This window comes from Nannospalax galili, unplaced genomic scaffold (genome assembly GCF_000622305.1).
Source record: "Nannospalax galili isolate Female #2095 unplaced genomic scaffold, S.galili_v1.0 scaffold962, whole genome shotgun sequence".
Classification (NCBI taxonomy): Eukaryota; Metazoa; Chordata; class Mammalia; order Rodentia; family Spalacidae; genus Nannospalax; species Nannospalax galili.
In genome coordinates, this window is record NW_008348537.1 from 1,838,090 (window position 1) to 1,855,671 (window position 17,582).

At 41.0% G+C, this 17,582-nt stretch overlaps 1 protein-coding gene across 1 annotated transcript in view; it reads left to right on the plus strand.

Moving 5' to 3' along the window:
• Aoah (acyloxyacyl hydrolase) overlaps positions 1-17,582 on the plus strand; it is a 255,067-nt gene that overhangs the window by 38,385 nt on the left and 199,100 nt on the right. Inside the window, exon 3 of the mRNA XM_008845432.3 lies at positions 9,147-9,213. Within this exon, the coding sequence (XP_008843654.1) occupies positions 9,147-9,213 (67 nt within the window). The remainder of the gene's footprint in view (positions 1-9,146; positions 9,214-17,582) is intronic.

The following is a 17,582-nucleotide window of genomic DNA, read 5'->3' on the forward strand; positions in this document are numbered from 1 at the left end:
CACCTCTGGGGCTCTCTGCCTGTCTGGTTGTGGTGAATCATCCTTACCTAATAATATTCGGGTTCATAAAGAGTCCTAATTTTGGTGTAACTGTTTTCTGTGGGGTTTTCTGTCCAAGTGCTCTCTGTGGGGAAGGGACTAAAGAGATTCCAATGCTCTGCTGCTTCCTCAGTTACCTTTCCAGAATTCTCCCTGTGAAAGATTTAACTTTACATCAGTAATTATATATTGCTTTGAAACTTTGTGTCTTCATTCAATATTATGTTTTCAAGATCTATACCTATTAAAACAATTCCTCCATTGTTTTTGGTCATGTAAGCATCCTACGTCATTGATTTATACCTTTAGTATTTGGCATACAGAATCTGTCACAAGTCTTACTGATATAGTTTGGGTATGGTTTGAATGTGTCCCCATAAAGATTCATGTGCAAGAGGCTTGGAGTCTAGTATGGCGGTACTGGGGAGAATCATTACAAGTCACAGCCTAATACAGGTAATTTGATCATGGGGCGTCACCCTGAGAAGGGACTAGTGCTGATCTTGGGGAGAGAAAGAGCAACTGAGAGCAAGTTGTTTGAAAAAGAATAGATGTTCTGGGCTTTTTAGCACATCCCTGAAGTACCAAATCTTTAGGAGGCAGAGGATGACAGAGCCCATGTGTTCTAAAGCAGCCTGGGCAGCATAGTAAGACATTGTCTGAAAACAAGCAGTGGTGGCTGTGAGATAACTCAGTGAATAAAGGTATTTGCAGTGCAAGCCTAGAAACCTAGTTTGATCCTCTGAACCCAAGTAAAGGTGGAAGGAAAGAACCAGCTCCACAAAATTGTCCTTTGACCTTACATGCATACTATGGCACATATGTGTGCCTGCTATACACATATGGCATATGCATGCACACACACAATAATAATTGTTTTAAAAAATTGAAAAGCAAGTTTTAAAAAATCAAACGTGGCCCCTAAGCATGCTTGCTTGCTGTCTCCCCATGTGAATACTTGCTCCCTCCTACCTTGTTTGATGCAGACAAGAGAGAGAAACAGATGGAGCCTCCCAAACTGAGAACTGAATAAAACTCTTTCTTTACAAAGTACATACGACAAGTGTTTGTTAAAGCAACAGTTTCACGTCTCTGGATTAAAAAGGAAAATATTAGTACAGTTTTCCAAAGGAGGAATGTGCAGAAAAGTCAGCGTCATTGCTAAGCCCATCTTCCCTGGTTGTTTCTGTGTTGGGATGAAGACTGAGCCATTGGTACCTTGAGTATGATTTTTCTTTTTCTGGGAAAGATTGTATTGTCCAAAGACAAAAGACTAAGTAACAACCTTATTGTCTAGACCAGTCCCTCTTCCTTACATATTCTAAAATCACAAACAACCCAAAACAAGATTGCAGGTGTCATGGGAACCATGTTGGGTCCTTTGACTCAGAACAATAAGTTTCATAGTCTACTTGAGGCAAAGCTTGAGGCTGAGAGTGAACTGAAAATTGGCCCTTCACAGGGGAAGCAAAGTGAATAATGGGGTTTTCAGTGATGGCTTTCTTATTCAATTGGAACAATCCCAGTGGATCAAAAGGCTTTGGGGGGCAGGGAGCACTGTTTTTACCTTATCAGTTAACATTGAACTTCCAAGTAGAAAACAGGTATTCCTTTTACATTAAACAGTCATACTACTAGACAGACTTAAAAACAGGGTGGCATTCTGTTCTAATATAATGGCCACAAAACCCTGCACAGAATGGCAACATGAATTACATGGAATAATGAAGACAGACTGTCTCCTAGCCGAGACTTTCTCATAGAAAACATAACAGACCTGGCCCACGATGTCTACTTGAACCTAGTACTGGCTCCTGCCTGATAATTGAGACGCTTAATGAGGGACTGAGAGAAGTAGACTTGTACACATAAACATCTGATCAATTAAAAAATTAACTCCAAGTATTCCTCTTGCCTCTAAAGCTAAACGAACCCCAAATCCTTAACCTCAGCAAATGAAGCAGGTGATCCACACTCCAGAGAATAATCACTGAGCAGTGCACTCTTCCCTTTCCCCTGCCTGGGAAGACAGTTTTTGTGCCAAGTGTTTCTGACCTTCACTTGCACCATTGCTTTTGCCTCAGGCTCTCATTAGAAAATTTACTTCAGCATAATCTCAGAGTCGTTAATGGGAGGATAATCAATGTACTCGTCACCAGGGATCAACAGATCACAGGTTCTATCATACTGAAATTTCCCTTCCTTGGTCATCTATGCAGAAATCTTATCTCCGTGGAATATGATAGTTAAAAACACATGTAGACTTAAAAGGAGGAAAAAGACACACGGATCCTAGAATACACAGCCACAAAACTAGTGAGATGGTTAATTGGTCTCACTGTGCTACACGGTTCTTGTTAACAGTTAGTGTTTTGCAATACTTGCACTGCCTGTGGTAGATAAGGCATCCAATAGGTGTCCTTAGCATATTGAAATATATGTTACAAATAACAGCTTCTTTTGCAGTAAAAATCTTTAGCTTCAGATGAACTGTTGACTATGCCTGAGCTCCGTGCTCTTCCTTACAGAGTGAGGGCAAAGATACATGCTGCCCCAGAAGAGTCTGATGGGCAGCGACATGACGGCAAATGCAAGCAAGACTTTACAAACTGGAATGTCCTGAGTTTTATTTACAAATAGATGTGCATTCATTTGCCTAAATCCTGAGGACTACCCACTGGTCCTTTTCAAAAATTCAGACTGGCCATGCTCTCTTTTCTCCCATGCTATTCCAATTCTACTCTTTGGATCTATAGAAATACTTTCACACGGGAACTAAAGTTTTGATTTAGATAGTGTCTTCAGAGCTAGTAATGTAGCTCAGTGATAGAAAATACGCCTAGCATACTCAAGGCCTTGGGTTTGCTTCCTATTAACACAAAAAATAAAAAATATAAAACTAAAACAGCATTTGCCAAAGTAGTGTCTTTACTCATTTGGTGCTGCTAAAACTGAACAGTGCAGACTATGATTTTTTTTTAAATATTTTATTGTTTTTACTTTATGTTGTGCAATATACGTGCAATGCCCAAGGAGGTCAGAAGAAGGCATCAAATCCTTTGAACTGGAGTTATGGACGGTTGTTAGCTGCCACGTGGGTGCTGGGAATTGAACCCGGGTCCTCTGCAAGAGCAGTCAGTGTCTTAACCGCTGAGTCATTTCTCCAGCCCCATACAAACTATAATTTATAACAAAGGGAAATTTGTGTCACAGTTCTGGGGCTGAAAGTCCATGTGCATGACCCTGGTGTCATGTTTCTTGTTTGCCATCCATGGAAAGAGGCAGAAAGGCAAGAGAGGGCATATGAGGGAGCAGGGGGCCACCTGCCTTTGTGACAAACCCATTCTCAATAACTCCTCCTATGACATGAAATTAATTCCTTCACTAGGCATCACCTCTTATTAGGCCCCAGCTCCCAACACTGTCACGTGAGGATTAACTTTCTGACACAGGAATTTTGGGCACACATTGGAAACACAGTAGGTTACTATCAAAACTCCATTGCCAAGCACCTCTCCGGTTGTATCAGTGACACTTGGGATACCATGTGATCATAGCTGACTGGGAACATCTGGCTCTTTCCAGAGCTTCTACTCTGCACTCTTCCATGCTGAGCTTATAATTTAGCTCCGGGAGGGTCATCTCTTATCTCACAGCCACTATTGCTCCAGGGGCCTCTTGAGTTAACATCACAGAATCCAGTTGGGGAAAGGGATTGTTTGGAAGAGCCTTCTCTGACTGAAAACCCTGCAGCCATTTGCTTTGAGTTGAGCAAAACAATCCCAGAAGCACTCACAATGCCTTTCATCAAACCTGAAAGAAGATGGATTTCCTCTGCCTCTCAGCCAGTAATGCAAGTTAATCAATCAAAGAACACCCTAATGCTGGTTTTTAAATTGCTCTGCCCTAGGCTAAGCTATTTTAACATTAGCAATACTTTAAACTTATTTCCAAACTTCCCTGCTCCTTCACTTAATTTTGAACCTCTCTTACAAAATTCTTTAAACACATAAGATGCTGCAGCAAAGACCATCTAACACCATGGCCACATTTTCAGATAAAGAAAGCAAAGTCCATGGAAGGGAAGACACTTGTTCCAGGTCAGATGACAATGAGCTGGTGCTGGAATTCAGGCCTCTGAGATTTTTGACCCTTTCCTGGGTAGCACCCCAAAAGGGAGCACGTGGAGGGACAGAAATGGCTTTTGACCATTGTACTGAGATAAAATTCACAGGTTACAAGCCATCCATTAAAACTGTAAGCTCAGGGGTTAAAGAAATAGCTCAGTGGTTAAGACCACTGACTGTTCTTGCAGAGGACCAAGGTTTGATTCCCAGCACCCACATGGCAGCTAACAATTGTCCATAGCTCCAGTTCCAAGGTATCCAATGCCCTCTTCTGACTTCTGTGGGCATTGTATGACACAGGTGCACTTACATACATTTAGGCAAAATACTCATACACATAAAATAAAAATAATAATTTTTTTTCAATAACTTCACACTCCTCAGCTACTTAAAATTTCCCATGTACTAAACAGGGAAGCAAAGCACAGGGCTAATTAAATTAGCTGATCTTTCTTGTCCAGGGAGTGAAATCTCCAGGAAGACCTTCAATGAGGAAATGTTCTTATTGTTTGGGAGGAGTTTCCAATTCTCTTCTAATGTACCTAGAAAGGGCATAACATATCCAGATTAAACCTCCCCACAGTTAGTCACTGCGACTTCAAGATAAGGCTCCTTTCTCTAGGGAAAGACAGTCTTCAGATATAAAATTGGCTGGAGTCTCAGACAGACAGCATTAGTTCTAGATTCCTTAGATTCAGATGACTCTATGTATCTTTCCCACCTAAGACAGAGAGTTCTAGACACTTCTGGTCCAGGTGAACCCATGATTATCTGCCTTCTCTGGTTCCCTTCTGATCATCAGACATCCAAGGCTTATGGGACCCCATCCTGTTCTTACAAACCCAGGTCATTTTCTGTGTGATTTGATTAGACACCACAAACCTCAAGGTCATATGCTCTCTGACAACACTGACTAACCCTGAACGTAGCCTCAAAGAAATATTGCTTTATTCATGGTTCTAGAATCAACTCCCACACATCATCTGGATCAAATATTTGCTCAAATTCAGCTCAAAGCTCAAATTTATGCCATTTCAGAATCTCGAAAAGAACTTGCCCATGATCCTCAGAGACAGCGAGGAAGCAAGCTATCAGCCTCAGGCACCTACCAGGTTATCTGATACTCCTGGGGCTATGTAAAATCTAAGTTCTCTGTCTAGAACTTGTAATGCTAATTACTCTTGCCTTTACTTCTCCTTCACATCTCCTATTCATGATTCAACATTTTCTTCTCCCCTTAGAGACAAGAGTTATGCAATTTGGGAGTCTTTTAGATAGACCCACTGAAGGGGTACTCTAATTGCCTCACCCTGTGTCCTTGTCAGCACGGAAGACGCCAGAGAGGTCTGTGTCCCGATTCCCTATTGGCAATTTGGGTAACCCCTTTAGAGGATGGTGTTATAAGAATATGAGGTAGGAATTGGTTAGGCAGTTAGGGTAAAAACACCTCAAAGAAAATTATCCAGTTTCTTTGTTAAAACTCACAATGTCCTTGGGCCTCTTAGCAGCATACTCTGATCCAAAGGCCAAAAATGTAGAAAATATTTGGGAGCTTTTATCTAATCCTTAAAAGATTTTATGGTTACCTCTTCAGAGGGGAGAATGTTAGAGTAGCCAAAAGTCCCATGAAAATAATAAACAAATCAAAGATGAAAAAAGAGTAAATGAAGTTATCAGAAAAAAGTGATGGGAGATATGAAAAGAGTTGGAAGGGAGGGAGTGGGCATGGATTTGATCAAAACACCTTATATGCATGTATGAAATTCTCAATAAATTATTTATTTAAAAAAAAAAATTCCATCTGTGCCTAGGTGCCTCCTCCATCCGTGCCATCCGCTCACTCCTGCCCGCTCTCTACCTATCACTAGGCAGTTAGGGTAAAAAGACCCCAAAGAAATACAGTTTCTTGGCTAAAAGTCAAAATGTCCTTGGGCCTCTTAGCAACATACTCTGTTCCAAAATCCAAAAATGTCAAAAAGTATTTAGGAGCTTGTATCTAATCCTCAAAATATTTTAGGGTTACCTCTTCAGAAGGGGGAATGTTAGAGGGGAGGGAGTGGGCATGGATTTGATCAAAATACCTTATATACATGTATGAAATTCTCAACAAAGTTTTTGTAAAAGTTAAAAATAAGGGCCAGGCGTGGTGGCATGTGCCTTTAATCCCAGCACTCAGGAGGCAGAGGCAGGCAGATCTCTGTGAGTTTAAGGCCAGCCTGGTCTCCATAGCGAATTCAGGCCAGCTAGGGCTACAGGGAGACCCTGTCTCCAAAAGACCAAAAAACAAAGCCAGAGGATTCATACATTCCAATTTGAAACCTGTACCACTGCAGTAACCAAGATATTGTGGTATTAGAATGAGACACATTTGGGTCACATGAAGGTTAGGATCAGTTGATCAGTCTTTGCAAAGAAATTAGGGGGTTTTGATATAGATGACATTGAATCAGTTTAAGGAATATTGCCATCTTAAGGCTATTACCTCTGCCAACCCATAAACATAGTTCATCCTTCTGTTTATGTCTTAACTTCTTTTAGAAATATAGTTTCAAAGACTGTATTTGTACTTTTCCTTTTCATATAGAGTCTCACACTGAAGTCCATGCTGGTCCGAAATTCACTATGTAGCACAGGCTGGCTTCAAACTTGTGTCAATCCTCCTGCTTCGGCCTCCCACATGCTGGGCTTAAGGCTGTGAGCCCCATGCCCAACTGTTTTGAACCTTGTAAATTTAAGTTATTTCTATGTTTTTAATTCTTTTTTTGTTTGAACTCATTTTCTTAAATTTCTAATTTTTTTTTGTTTGAAATCATTTTCTTAAATTTCATTTTTATTTACTCATTTTTGCTTTATAGAAATACAGTTAATTTTCCATTGTTGATTTTTTCATTATGCAACTTTGCCAAATCATGTAATAGCTCTTACAGTTTATTAATGAATTCCTTCAGACTTTCTACCTACAAGATGGTGTCAAATACATTGTAGTTTATTTCTTTCCAATCTAGATGCCTTGTATTTCTTTTTGTTGACTAATTATCTTGTCTAGGAGTCCCACTATCATGTTGAGTAGAAATGGTGGCTGTAAACATTCTTGTCTTTCCCTTATCTTAGGGGGAAAATATTCAGTCTTTTGTCATTAAATATTATGTTAGCTATGGAAACTTTGTAAAGAAACTTTATCAAATTAAAAACTTTCCCTTTGATTACTAGTTGATTTTTGTTTTGTTTGGGGGGGCTTATAAAGTGCTATGGTATTCTGTCAAATATCTTCTGCATCTATCAGATATGAGCTTTGTCCTTTATCAATGTGTTATTATCAATGTGTTCATTAAGTTCAAATGTTGAACTTTGCATTCTAAGAAATAATACCACTTGTTCACACTAACTTTTTCTACATTACTAGAGTTGATTTGCTACCATTTTGTTGAGGATTTTTGTGGCTATAGTTGTAAGAAATTTGGGTCTATCATTTTCTAAGGGGTATATTTTGACACTAGCCTCATAGAATAAGTTAAGAAATGTCCCTTTTCTTCCATTTTTGGAAGAGATGTGATGAATTGGTAGAATTCTCTAGTGAAACCGTCTGGTCCTATTAGGATTTTCTTTGTGAGAAGTTTTGAGTTACTATTTCAATCTATGCTATTTCAGTCTCACTATGTATTATATATCTATTTATTCTCAAGTCCAATTTGTCATTTTATGTCTTTCTAGGGATTTTCAACTTCATCTAAGTTCTTTGCTTCACAGCCAGGCAGCTACTCACTGTGCCCTTTGCAGTTCTGTATTTCATGAAAGTCAGTGACCATGTGGGATGGGCCTCTAACTCTCTACTTCAAAATGCAATGTGTTTGAAGTCTTATGCCTCATTGTAAAAAGCAAAGTTATGTTAATATGTCAATTTTAATATAAAAATTAATATTTTTACCACTAAGTAAAACTGTAGCGCCAGCAAGAGTTTCTCATTTTTATTCTGTTGTGAGCTCACCCTCCAAGCTAGGCCTAGATCCCCTTGTTTGAGATGCAGTTTAGCAAGATAAATTCTCCACAGTCAGGATTCAATGGCTTCCTCATCTGTCCCTAACCATACAAAAATCCTAAGTTGAATTACCAAGGTTCCACTGTAGACCCACAAAGTGGAGAAGCACAGTTAATAGGTTACATTGGATCAGTTCACCAAACTCCCCTGTGTTCTCATAAGGCATATATGTATATTTTCTGTGTCAGTGTGCTCTGTTGATGCAGTTCAGAGACACTTATACTGGTAGGTCTTCTGTTATCTCTAGAATAAAAGCAGTAGAAGCTCATCAGGCAAGTTGAACTCTCCCCTCAGATGAACAGCAGAAAGGAATACAAGTTGTTTTCTTTTAACTCCGGCCAAAGAGATCGTAGCCCACATTCTTATATTCCTTGCTATAAAAAGAAAATGAGCTGGACGTGGTGGTGCAGGCGGATCTCTGTAAGTTCAAGGCCAGCCTGGACTACATAGCACAGTAGTTAAGAGCACTGACTACTCTTGTGGAGGACCAAGGTTCAATTCCAAGAACCCACACGGCAGCCAACAACCATTCATAACTTCAGTTCCAGGGCATCAGATGACCTCTTTTGGACTGTGTACACCTATGATACACTCACATACATGCAGGCAAAACACTCAGACACGTAAGATAAAAATAATAAAAGATACTTTTTTAAAAAGAAACAAAACAAAAAATTAAAGAAAATGAAACTCCAAAATATAACTATAATTTTATAATAAACAAGATCTTTAGTATGTGCAGAAAAGTAAAATTCACAAAAATCTTGGGTGGAAATGATGTTTTAATAGATATATTAACTTTAAAATTACCAAACCCTTAAAAATTAATAGTCAAATTAAACATTAATCATTCAATCTTAGTTCCTTACCTAAGCAATCATTAAATCACATTTTCGCTATGATAATAACAATATATTCTATTTGCCCCTCTTTATTTTTCTTAGAAAAGCTGTTCTTGAAAACCACCTGCCATTTCTTGGTTCAAATATTTGGATCAGACATCATAAAACTGTGAGTACACCATGACGTAGGAATCTGATTCAACTGCTGGGACAGGGAGGGGACAGGGAAATGGGACAGGAGGTAGCTTTCAGCTTGGTGTGTTACTGGACAAGGGCTGGCGCAGTTCTCCAGTCACCACTAACGGTGGGAAAGTAACAAGAGATTCAGACCCTTTGTCACTCTGATAAAGCTTCCCTGGAACAGCAGTGTGGAAACCTGCCTCCATTTCTCTCCAACAGACTTTCACGGAGGATTTCCGAACAGCATTACTATATCCACCCACACAGACAGCAGACCCATCTCCTGAGCTGCCAGCCTGTGCAATTGTGCCCCTGCTCTTCCGCTGACCTCCAGTCTCCTTCCTCCTCCTTCCTGTTCCTATGTCCCCTAGCTCCTACATAGCACTGCTGTTTGTTTGTTTTCTTTCTGTTTATCTTCCTCCTGTCTTGACTACTGTTTGCAGCACTGGATCAGGAAAGTCATGATACTTCCTCAGCAATGATTACATGGTTTTCTTATATCTATGACTTATTCACTCAGTTTCTTTGAATCATAGCAAGCACTGGAAGCCATGCCCCTAAACAAATACTCAGACCTAGATAATCACTGAGTCTAACTACAAGGTCTCTTATTATAAGTTCTCGGACATGAGCATCATCCCAGACTCTGTTCATTCTTCTATTCATATCATTTTACTATAGTTTCATTATAATGAAAATATAAATTATGGGCTGGCAAGATGACTCAACAGGTAAAGGTACTTGCCACCCAAGCCTGGAGACTTGAGTTCAATCCCTTGAGTGTACATAAAGGTAGATGGAGAGAACAAGCTCCATGAAGTTGTCCTCTGTCCTGCACATCAGGATACCCACATGCTGGCCTCCCAACTATACATACACCCAACAATAATAAATAAAATGTATAAATATTATATAATGTATATTTTGTAATTCCTTAAAAGGATTTTTTTAGTTCTCGTAACTCTATGTCTGAGATCCATCCACATAGTTGAATCATCACTGTAGCTCATTCACACCAACTGTGTAGAATATTGCATTGTGTCTCTAGGGCCCCTATTCATGCACACTCCTGTTGATGGATGTGTGGGTTCTTTTCTGCTTTCTCTCTTGTGTGGTGCTCCTATGACATTCTTACAATGTGTCATTAACCTGAGAGTCAAGTGTATGTTGCAAGTCTCAAAAGACAGTGTTATCCTCCTCTACAGTGTATCCTAGAGCCACAGAACTTTAAAGACAGAAGTTTAAAGTCATCTAGGCCTAGGAGATAATCAGTGCCCCTCATGTGCACCTACCTCTATCAATATTAACTCGTCCATTATGGCAAATGGGTTCTCCGGTGTCCTGGCTATTGTTGGAGGTAGGAACCTCTCTTTTAGATAACACCTCAATTACTGTCACGGTCTACTAGAGTCAGCCTATGGGCTTGCCAGTTGTGCCAAAATTTCATAATTTACAATTCTATAGAAAACTGATATCTTTCTAAACAAACATAACTATGGCATCCCCTTATGTAACATTATTCAAAATCTGCATACCGTTCTCAGGACTCCTGACCTCATACACTTGACTCTTCGTGAACTGGTGCTGAGGGCTCTTCTAAACTCAGTCCTTTCTACCCCACAGCACAGCACATTCCACAGTGCTTTCCCTGTACTGTAGGAATATTTTTGCCTAAAGACCTCTACAGGTGTTTCCTATGCTTAACACATCTAAAACCTCAACTCCCACACACAGCACCCGACTTCTTTGGGCCTCCGCTCCAGGTCACTTCTTCTGAAAGCTTCTCTGATCCCCTCCAAGCTAAAATGGACATGCCAGTCCTACCACATTTAAGCAAACTGGCATATAAACACACATGCATGCATACACATACCCTTAGTACCTTGTACAAACCTCTAGCTCATCATTTATCAGGTATGCTGGTAATTTAATTACCCCTCTACTTTTCTGAGGGCCTGCTAGGTTGAAAGCTTTCAAAAGGCACATATTTTATTCTCTTCCTGTCTGTAGGTATTTAGCAAAATACTATGTGTGGAAAGAAAGAAGGTGGAAAGACAGTTTTGAACAAAGATAGAGGCAGAAAATGCTTCTGTCCATCACTTGCTCCAGCACCGTCAGCTCCACACTGAGGGAGTCCTCAGGGATGCACTCTTTTGAAGCCTGACTTAAGCAATCACAAACAGTTGTGGATTTATGTTGACCCTGAAAGTGACAGCCTCATGATTTAATTTTACCTGAATATTAGTCTTTCGATATAAATGTATTCTCTGACCTAGAGGGCATTTCTCCTATTATCTCATACCAGTCAGTTCTCCATAATACATGGACTAATTATGTAGCAATTACATTTTCTATTGTATTAGTCAGGGTTCTCCGAAGAAACAGAACCAGTAGAATGAATATGTATGTATAGGGATTTATCAGCTTAGCTTACAGGATAAAGTCTGAGTTGTCCAACAATGGCTGCACCACACTGGAGAGGCTGAAAATCTGTAGTCGTTTAGTCCATGAGGCTGGATGTCTCAGTACTCCCAATCTGGCACTGAAGGTCTGATGAATTCCAAAAGATCAACTAGTCTTCAGTCTACAGCAGCAAGACGAACTCAGCAATGAGAGAGAAGGCAAGCAGCAAAAAGCACAGTGCTCTCCTCTGCCATGGCCTTTTACACAGGCTGCCATCAGAAGGTAACACCCACATTTAGGGTGTGTCTTCCAGGTTCAGATGATCCAATCAGGATCTCTCTCATTCAGTAATACCAGATCCAGTCAAGTTGACACCCAGGATTAGCTATCACAAATCCACCCCTCGTCAACTTGACACCCAATAGCATCTCTCTATGTCATGTTTAATTTTCAAATGAAAACAATGGTGAGGTCATAATTTCATCTAACATGATATAACTATCCTAGCATACAATGACCAATGCATTATGTATCTTAGAGTAGGTGATAAGGTCTTTGAGGAATGATTAGTCCTTTAGTATCTCATAACCCAGTATGATCATATAGGTTCTCAGCACTTAACCATTTAACACTTATCTCAATTACACATTCAAAAAGAACAACACAAGTATCTGCTTAACATATGTGTGTATATGCACAAGCCCATTCCTAACCAAATAGGACAAAAACATGTCAATTACAATCCACGTCTCTGCAACTGGTCACGTGGCCTAAGTTGATATTTGTAACTACCTTCCTCTACTCCCCATTTTGTATTTCCTCCACCATCAGCAAGCACCTCTACAGGTTTTGGCTCTTTCCTTGGAGGAGCGACCCATACTTTCATCCCTGAAGGGTCTGGGCCATTTGTTGTCCTGTCTGGATTGGGTTGTTGCAGTTTCCCATTGACCTTAATCACAGGACATGGTAAAACCAAAAGTCGCCCTAAGGAATCTCCTGCCTTCCAGATATAATCTTCATTACCTCCATTGTGGAGAACTAGTCCTATTTCCCCCTGGTAGTCTGGATCAATCCCCCTCCTAATACTGTTATTCCTTTCTTAGCCTGCAGACTTAAGGGCATCAGAAGCCCAAAGTGGCTGGGGTGGGGCGGGGGGGGGGCTTAGCTTAGCTTCCAGTTCAATGGAATGTTTATTACATCTTCTGGCAGAAGCACTCCCTCCTCTGGACCAAAACTTCTAAGCCAGCAGAGTGCAAAGTTGAGGGTACAGGAAGCAAATTTTTTCTTAGTGGGTCACTAGGGGTGATAGTGAGTGGACTCATTCCCACTTCCGCCCCTTGATTCCTGGACCCATGACTCCTGGCTATAGGAGAAACTATACCACATATTGGATGCTGATTCAAAGCATACACTGCCTTCTGGAGGACCTGCCCCAGCCCTCCAGCTGTTGCCACCTAATTGACACTGTAACTGTGTCTTTAAGAGACCATTCCATCATTCTATCAAACCAGATGCTTCAGGATGTTGGGGAACATGGTAAGACCAGTGGATTCCATGACCATGGGCCCGCTGTCGCACTTCTTTGGCTGTGAAGTGAGTTCTCTTGTCTGAAGCGATGCTGTGCAGAATACCATGACGGTGGATAAGGCATTCTGTAAGTCCCTGGATGGTAGTTTTGGCAGAAGTATTACATGACATGCAGGAAAGGCAAAATCCATGTGGAAGACTTTGGAAGTTTGGGCTAGAAAAGCAGTTGATTGCTGTAAGCAGAGCTTAATAGGTCATTCTAGTAGACTCCTGGAAGAAAGTAGTGCTGAGAACAATGTAGTTCCAGAGGGAAATAGGATTTGAGCAGCACTTGGGATATTTTGGCAACGAGTCTGGCTGGAGTCTGCCCTCCACCAAAAAGCTTGCCTGAGGCTAAGTTGGAAAGCAATGGACTAATTTCTCTGGCAGAAGAAATTTCAAGACAGCCTAATGGTGAAATGGTGGCATGGCTATTAATGGTAAATATTATACAGATCGACAGTGAAAAAGAGCAAATGGGGCAGAAAGAAATACAGAGTTTGGGTTGAAAAAGAGCACCAGGAAGATAAATGTTGGAGCCCTGGCATGTGGTGGAGAGGATCCCATTGATAAAGAGATTAAAGTGATTAAGATTAAAGTGATTAAGGAGGGCCCTAGAGATTCAAACTTAAACAATGGCAAGAACGCCTCCAGGGCAAGACCACACCCAGTTAAGCCTCCAGCTTGTGAAAGGAAGATGCTGCAGGGACCACTGAAGAGAAAAGCTTCTAAATTGATAAAGGATAAAGCAGGCTGGAGTCCATCCCAAACTTGCAGTCAAACTTGACATTATCATTCACCTGGTGCTGGCTTTAGAGGCATGAAAGAGTGAAGGGGTCATCATTCTACCTCCTTGGTTTCAGAGAGCCTTGGAGGACAGGCAGCATGTACCAGGGGTTCTCCTGCATAGAGAAGGCCCTGATAGGCCATTGCATGAAGCTGTGAAGGTGAAGCCTGGTTGGCAGTGGAGATCCCAAGAAGATGTTCATGATGCCAGAGCTGTGAGGCATCTGCCAAGAAGACCTGCATACAGGGAGGGGTACCAGCACAAGAGAGAGATGTGTGTTGCATGCAGCAAAGCTAGAGAGGCTGAGCAATCTAAGGCCTTCGGAAGTAAAGTCCCAGAAGTTGGTCATGGAGATACTGGATTTGGTGTTTGCCCTGCTGGTTTTCGGTCTTGTTTTGGTCCAGTATTTCCTTACTATCCCTCCAGTCCTCTCTTTTGGAATGGTAATGTGTATTCGGTTCTACTGTATGTTGGGAGTATGTAATTTTTTGATTTTATAGAGGCTTAAAGTTCAGATTTACCTGAGTCTCAGAACAGACTTTGGATTGTGGACTTTTGAATAGTATTGAGACTGCTAATGATTATGGGGACTTTTAAAGTTGGACTAAATGCATTTTGCATTTTTATATGGTCATGAGCCTATGGGGGCCAAGGAGTAGAATGTGATGGTTTGAATGAAAATGTCCCCCATAGGCTCCAAGTATTTGGACATTTTGTCCCCACATGGTGGGGCTGTTTTGGGAGGTTTTAGAAGATGTGGCTATCCTGGAGGAAGCACATCACTGGGGGTGGGCTTAGAGAGTTCTTAAGCCGTGTCAGATCTCCAGTTGCTCTCTCTTGCTTCCTGTGCCTGTGTGATGATATGTGAGCTTAGCTTCTGCTGCTCCTCCTCCAGCCACCCTGCCACCAAGCCTCCCCACCTAGACAGACTGTAATTCCTCTGGAACTGTAAGCTCAAATAAACTCTTCTAAAGAGGCACTGATCCCATTCATGAACGCAGAGCCCTCCCAAAGGCCCCAACTCTTGATGCTGCTTCATGAAGACGGTTTCAGCACATAACTTTTGGGGTGACAAACATTCAGACCATGACATGCAGGAAAGGAACAGTCTGGTTCTAGCCAGTGTCCATCTATGAGGTCCCCCTGTCTGGTCCTGACCTCCATTGTTCTCAATGGAAAACCTGGCTCTGCTCAGTGCTTCCTGGTAGTTATTGATATTTACCTGTCAATCACAAATGCCTGTGACACAAGCCTAATGGCTCTCTAAGATCAAGAAGAACCAACATTTTTTGTAAGAAACTGAAAAGCAAGAATTATAACAATTGTGGTACAACTTAAATGTAATTAATGGTTTTTCTTGACATCAAAAACACAAAGTATTATAACTGTATTCTTCACAAAATATAATTATATAAATTGTCAGACCCACATCAGGTATAGTAACTCTCTTCTATAATCCCAACTCCTAGAAGGCAGAGGCAGGCAGGCCTCCATGAACCGAAGGCCAGTCTGGTCTACAAAGCAAATTCCAACCAGGCAAGGCAGTGTAGTACAACTCTGTCAAAGACAGAAAGAAATGATTAAACCCATAATACTGTAAGATCATCCAGAAATGACATAGAATATTAAACAGAGTGTAGAAGATCTTTCTGTTCTATTGGCTTATCTCTTTGTTGTCATTAATACATAAAATGTCTTTTGAAACTATTGTCAAAAGTCTGTATTTCAGTATTTTCAAGTGAAAATGGTCCTGACCCTCATCCATTCTGTAGGCTCTGCTGTCTTGCCCACCTGGAATTCCCGGCTCTCTTCTTGAGATTTGTAGTGATAATGACTACCATCATCAACACCATTCTGCAGTGATCCTAACTGAACAAGCCAGTTGTCTGACAGATGTATGAAGCCTCCATGCCAGCATGCTTCACTCCTGTCTACCTCTCTAAAAGTAGTATAAGGAAGTGATTTAATAAGGGATGGATTTCATGTGTATGGAGTGAAAGTCACTACTTCATTCTAATTACAAAACGAAGTGGACAACTGAGAAATCAACAATGCTTCTACGACCTAAAAGAGAAATGAGGTCACTGGGCAAGTAACTGCCTCCAAGGTCAAGAGAAACAGATGGATGCAGAATATGACAACTTCCCGGAACAGAACCTACCACCGAAGCTGATACTGGAGAAGACTGACCTGCTACTGTACCTGAACACATGCTGGAAGTTATGTTCCAGTCTGAGCATAAAAACTCCAGGGGCAGTATCAACAGGATGATAATCACACTTCAGTGAGTTCTACCTCCAGGAGGTTAGCTGATTCTCATCACAGTAACTGGAATTTTTTTAAAAATCCCCTAATGCCTCTGAAGATGGTGGGGACTATTCCAAAATACACAAGAGCATTCTGTTCTTCCTAGAGAAGTCTAAGTAGAAACTAGAAACCATAACCTAACTTCTTGGGGTTTTATCAAGGCCTCACTAACCTAGGGAAAGGTGATAATCCAACCTCAGCCAGCTCTAGTCATACTGGGCCCATGTGAAAGAAGAGATTAAAAAAAAAAAATCACTGTGAAGTTCACAGTAATGAAGAGTCACTAAAAGAGTGAAACTTAATCATTGGAGTAAGGTAGACTTTCCACACAACCCCCAACCCACACTGTCTCCGAAGCTCTTGTACCCAGACATCATGTCTGTCTACCAAGAAAAAAAAAAATTACAAGACCAGCTAAAAAGGACAAAACAAAGTTTGAAGAGATATAACATACATCCAAATTATTCATGGCAGGATGTTCTGATCACAAAAGTAATTTGAAACAAATATAATTAATACTTTCAGAGTTCTAAAGGAAAAATGTAAGGCATACAAGAACAGATGGGCAATGTAAGGTGGGATACAGAAATCCAAAAAAATAATTTTAAGTGCTAAAGAGTAAATGAAGAATAATAAGAGTGGGGGCTGGGAAGATGGTACAATCAGTAAATGCCCACTGTCAAACATGAATTCTTATCCCTACCACCTACATAAAAGCCAGATGTATGCCTGTAACCTCAGTGCTGGGGAGAGAGAGAGAGACAGGTGGATCTTTGGGTCTTCCTGCACAGCCAGCCCTGCCTTCTTGAGCTCCAGGTTTACTGAATGACACCCAAGTTTGACCTCTGACCTCCACACGCAAGTTTGACCTCCACAAACATGCACATATGCACAGCCCTCCCCTGACCATCACTGGATCTGTGAGTAGTTTATCTGAGTAGGAATGCACAAGGCACCACGGTCCATGTGGTGAGGTCAGCGGGGCCCAGGTGGGTTGTGGTGAGCAGTGAAGACTGGCAGGTGTGAATCTGGAAAAGCAGCCTTTGTTCACTGACAACAGTGAAACTGCAGGGAGTTGCTTCCTCAGACCCGGGCGCTGTGAAAACATTGGTGTAGGAAAGAATTTTCTAAATTGGACATCAATTACTCAGGAATTAAGGTCAAGAATCAACAAGTGGGACCTCATAAATCTTCTGTACATCAAAAAAAAAAAAAAAAGCAACCAAAGAAGTGAAGAGAAAACCCACGGAATGGGAGAAAATCTTCACCAGCGAGACATCTGACAGAGGTTTAAC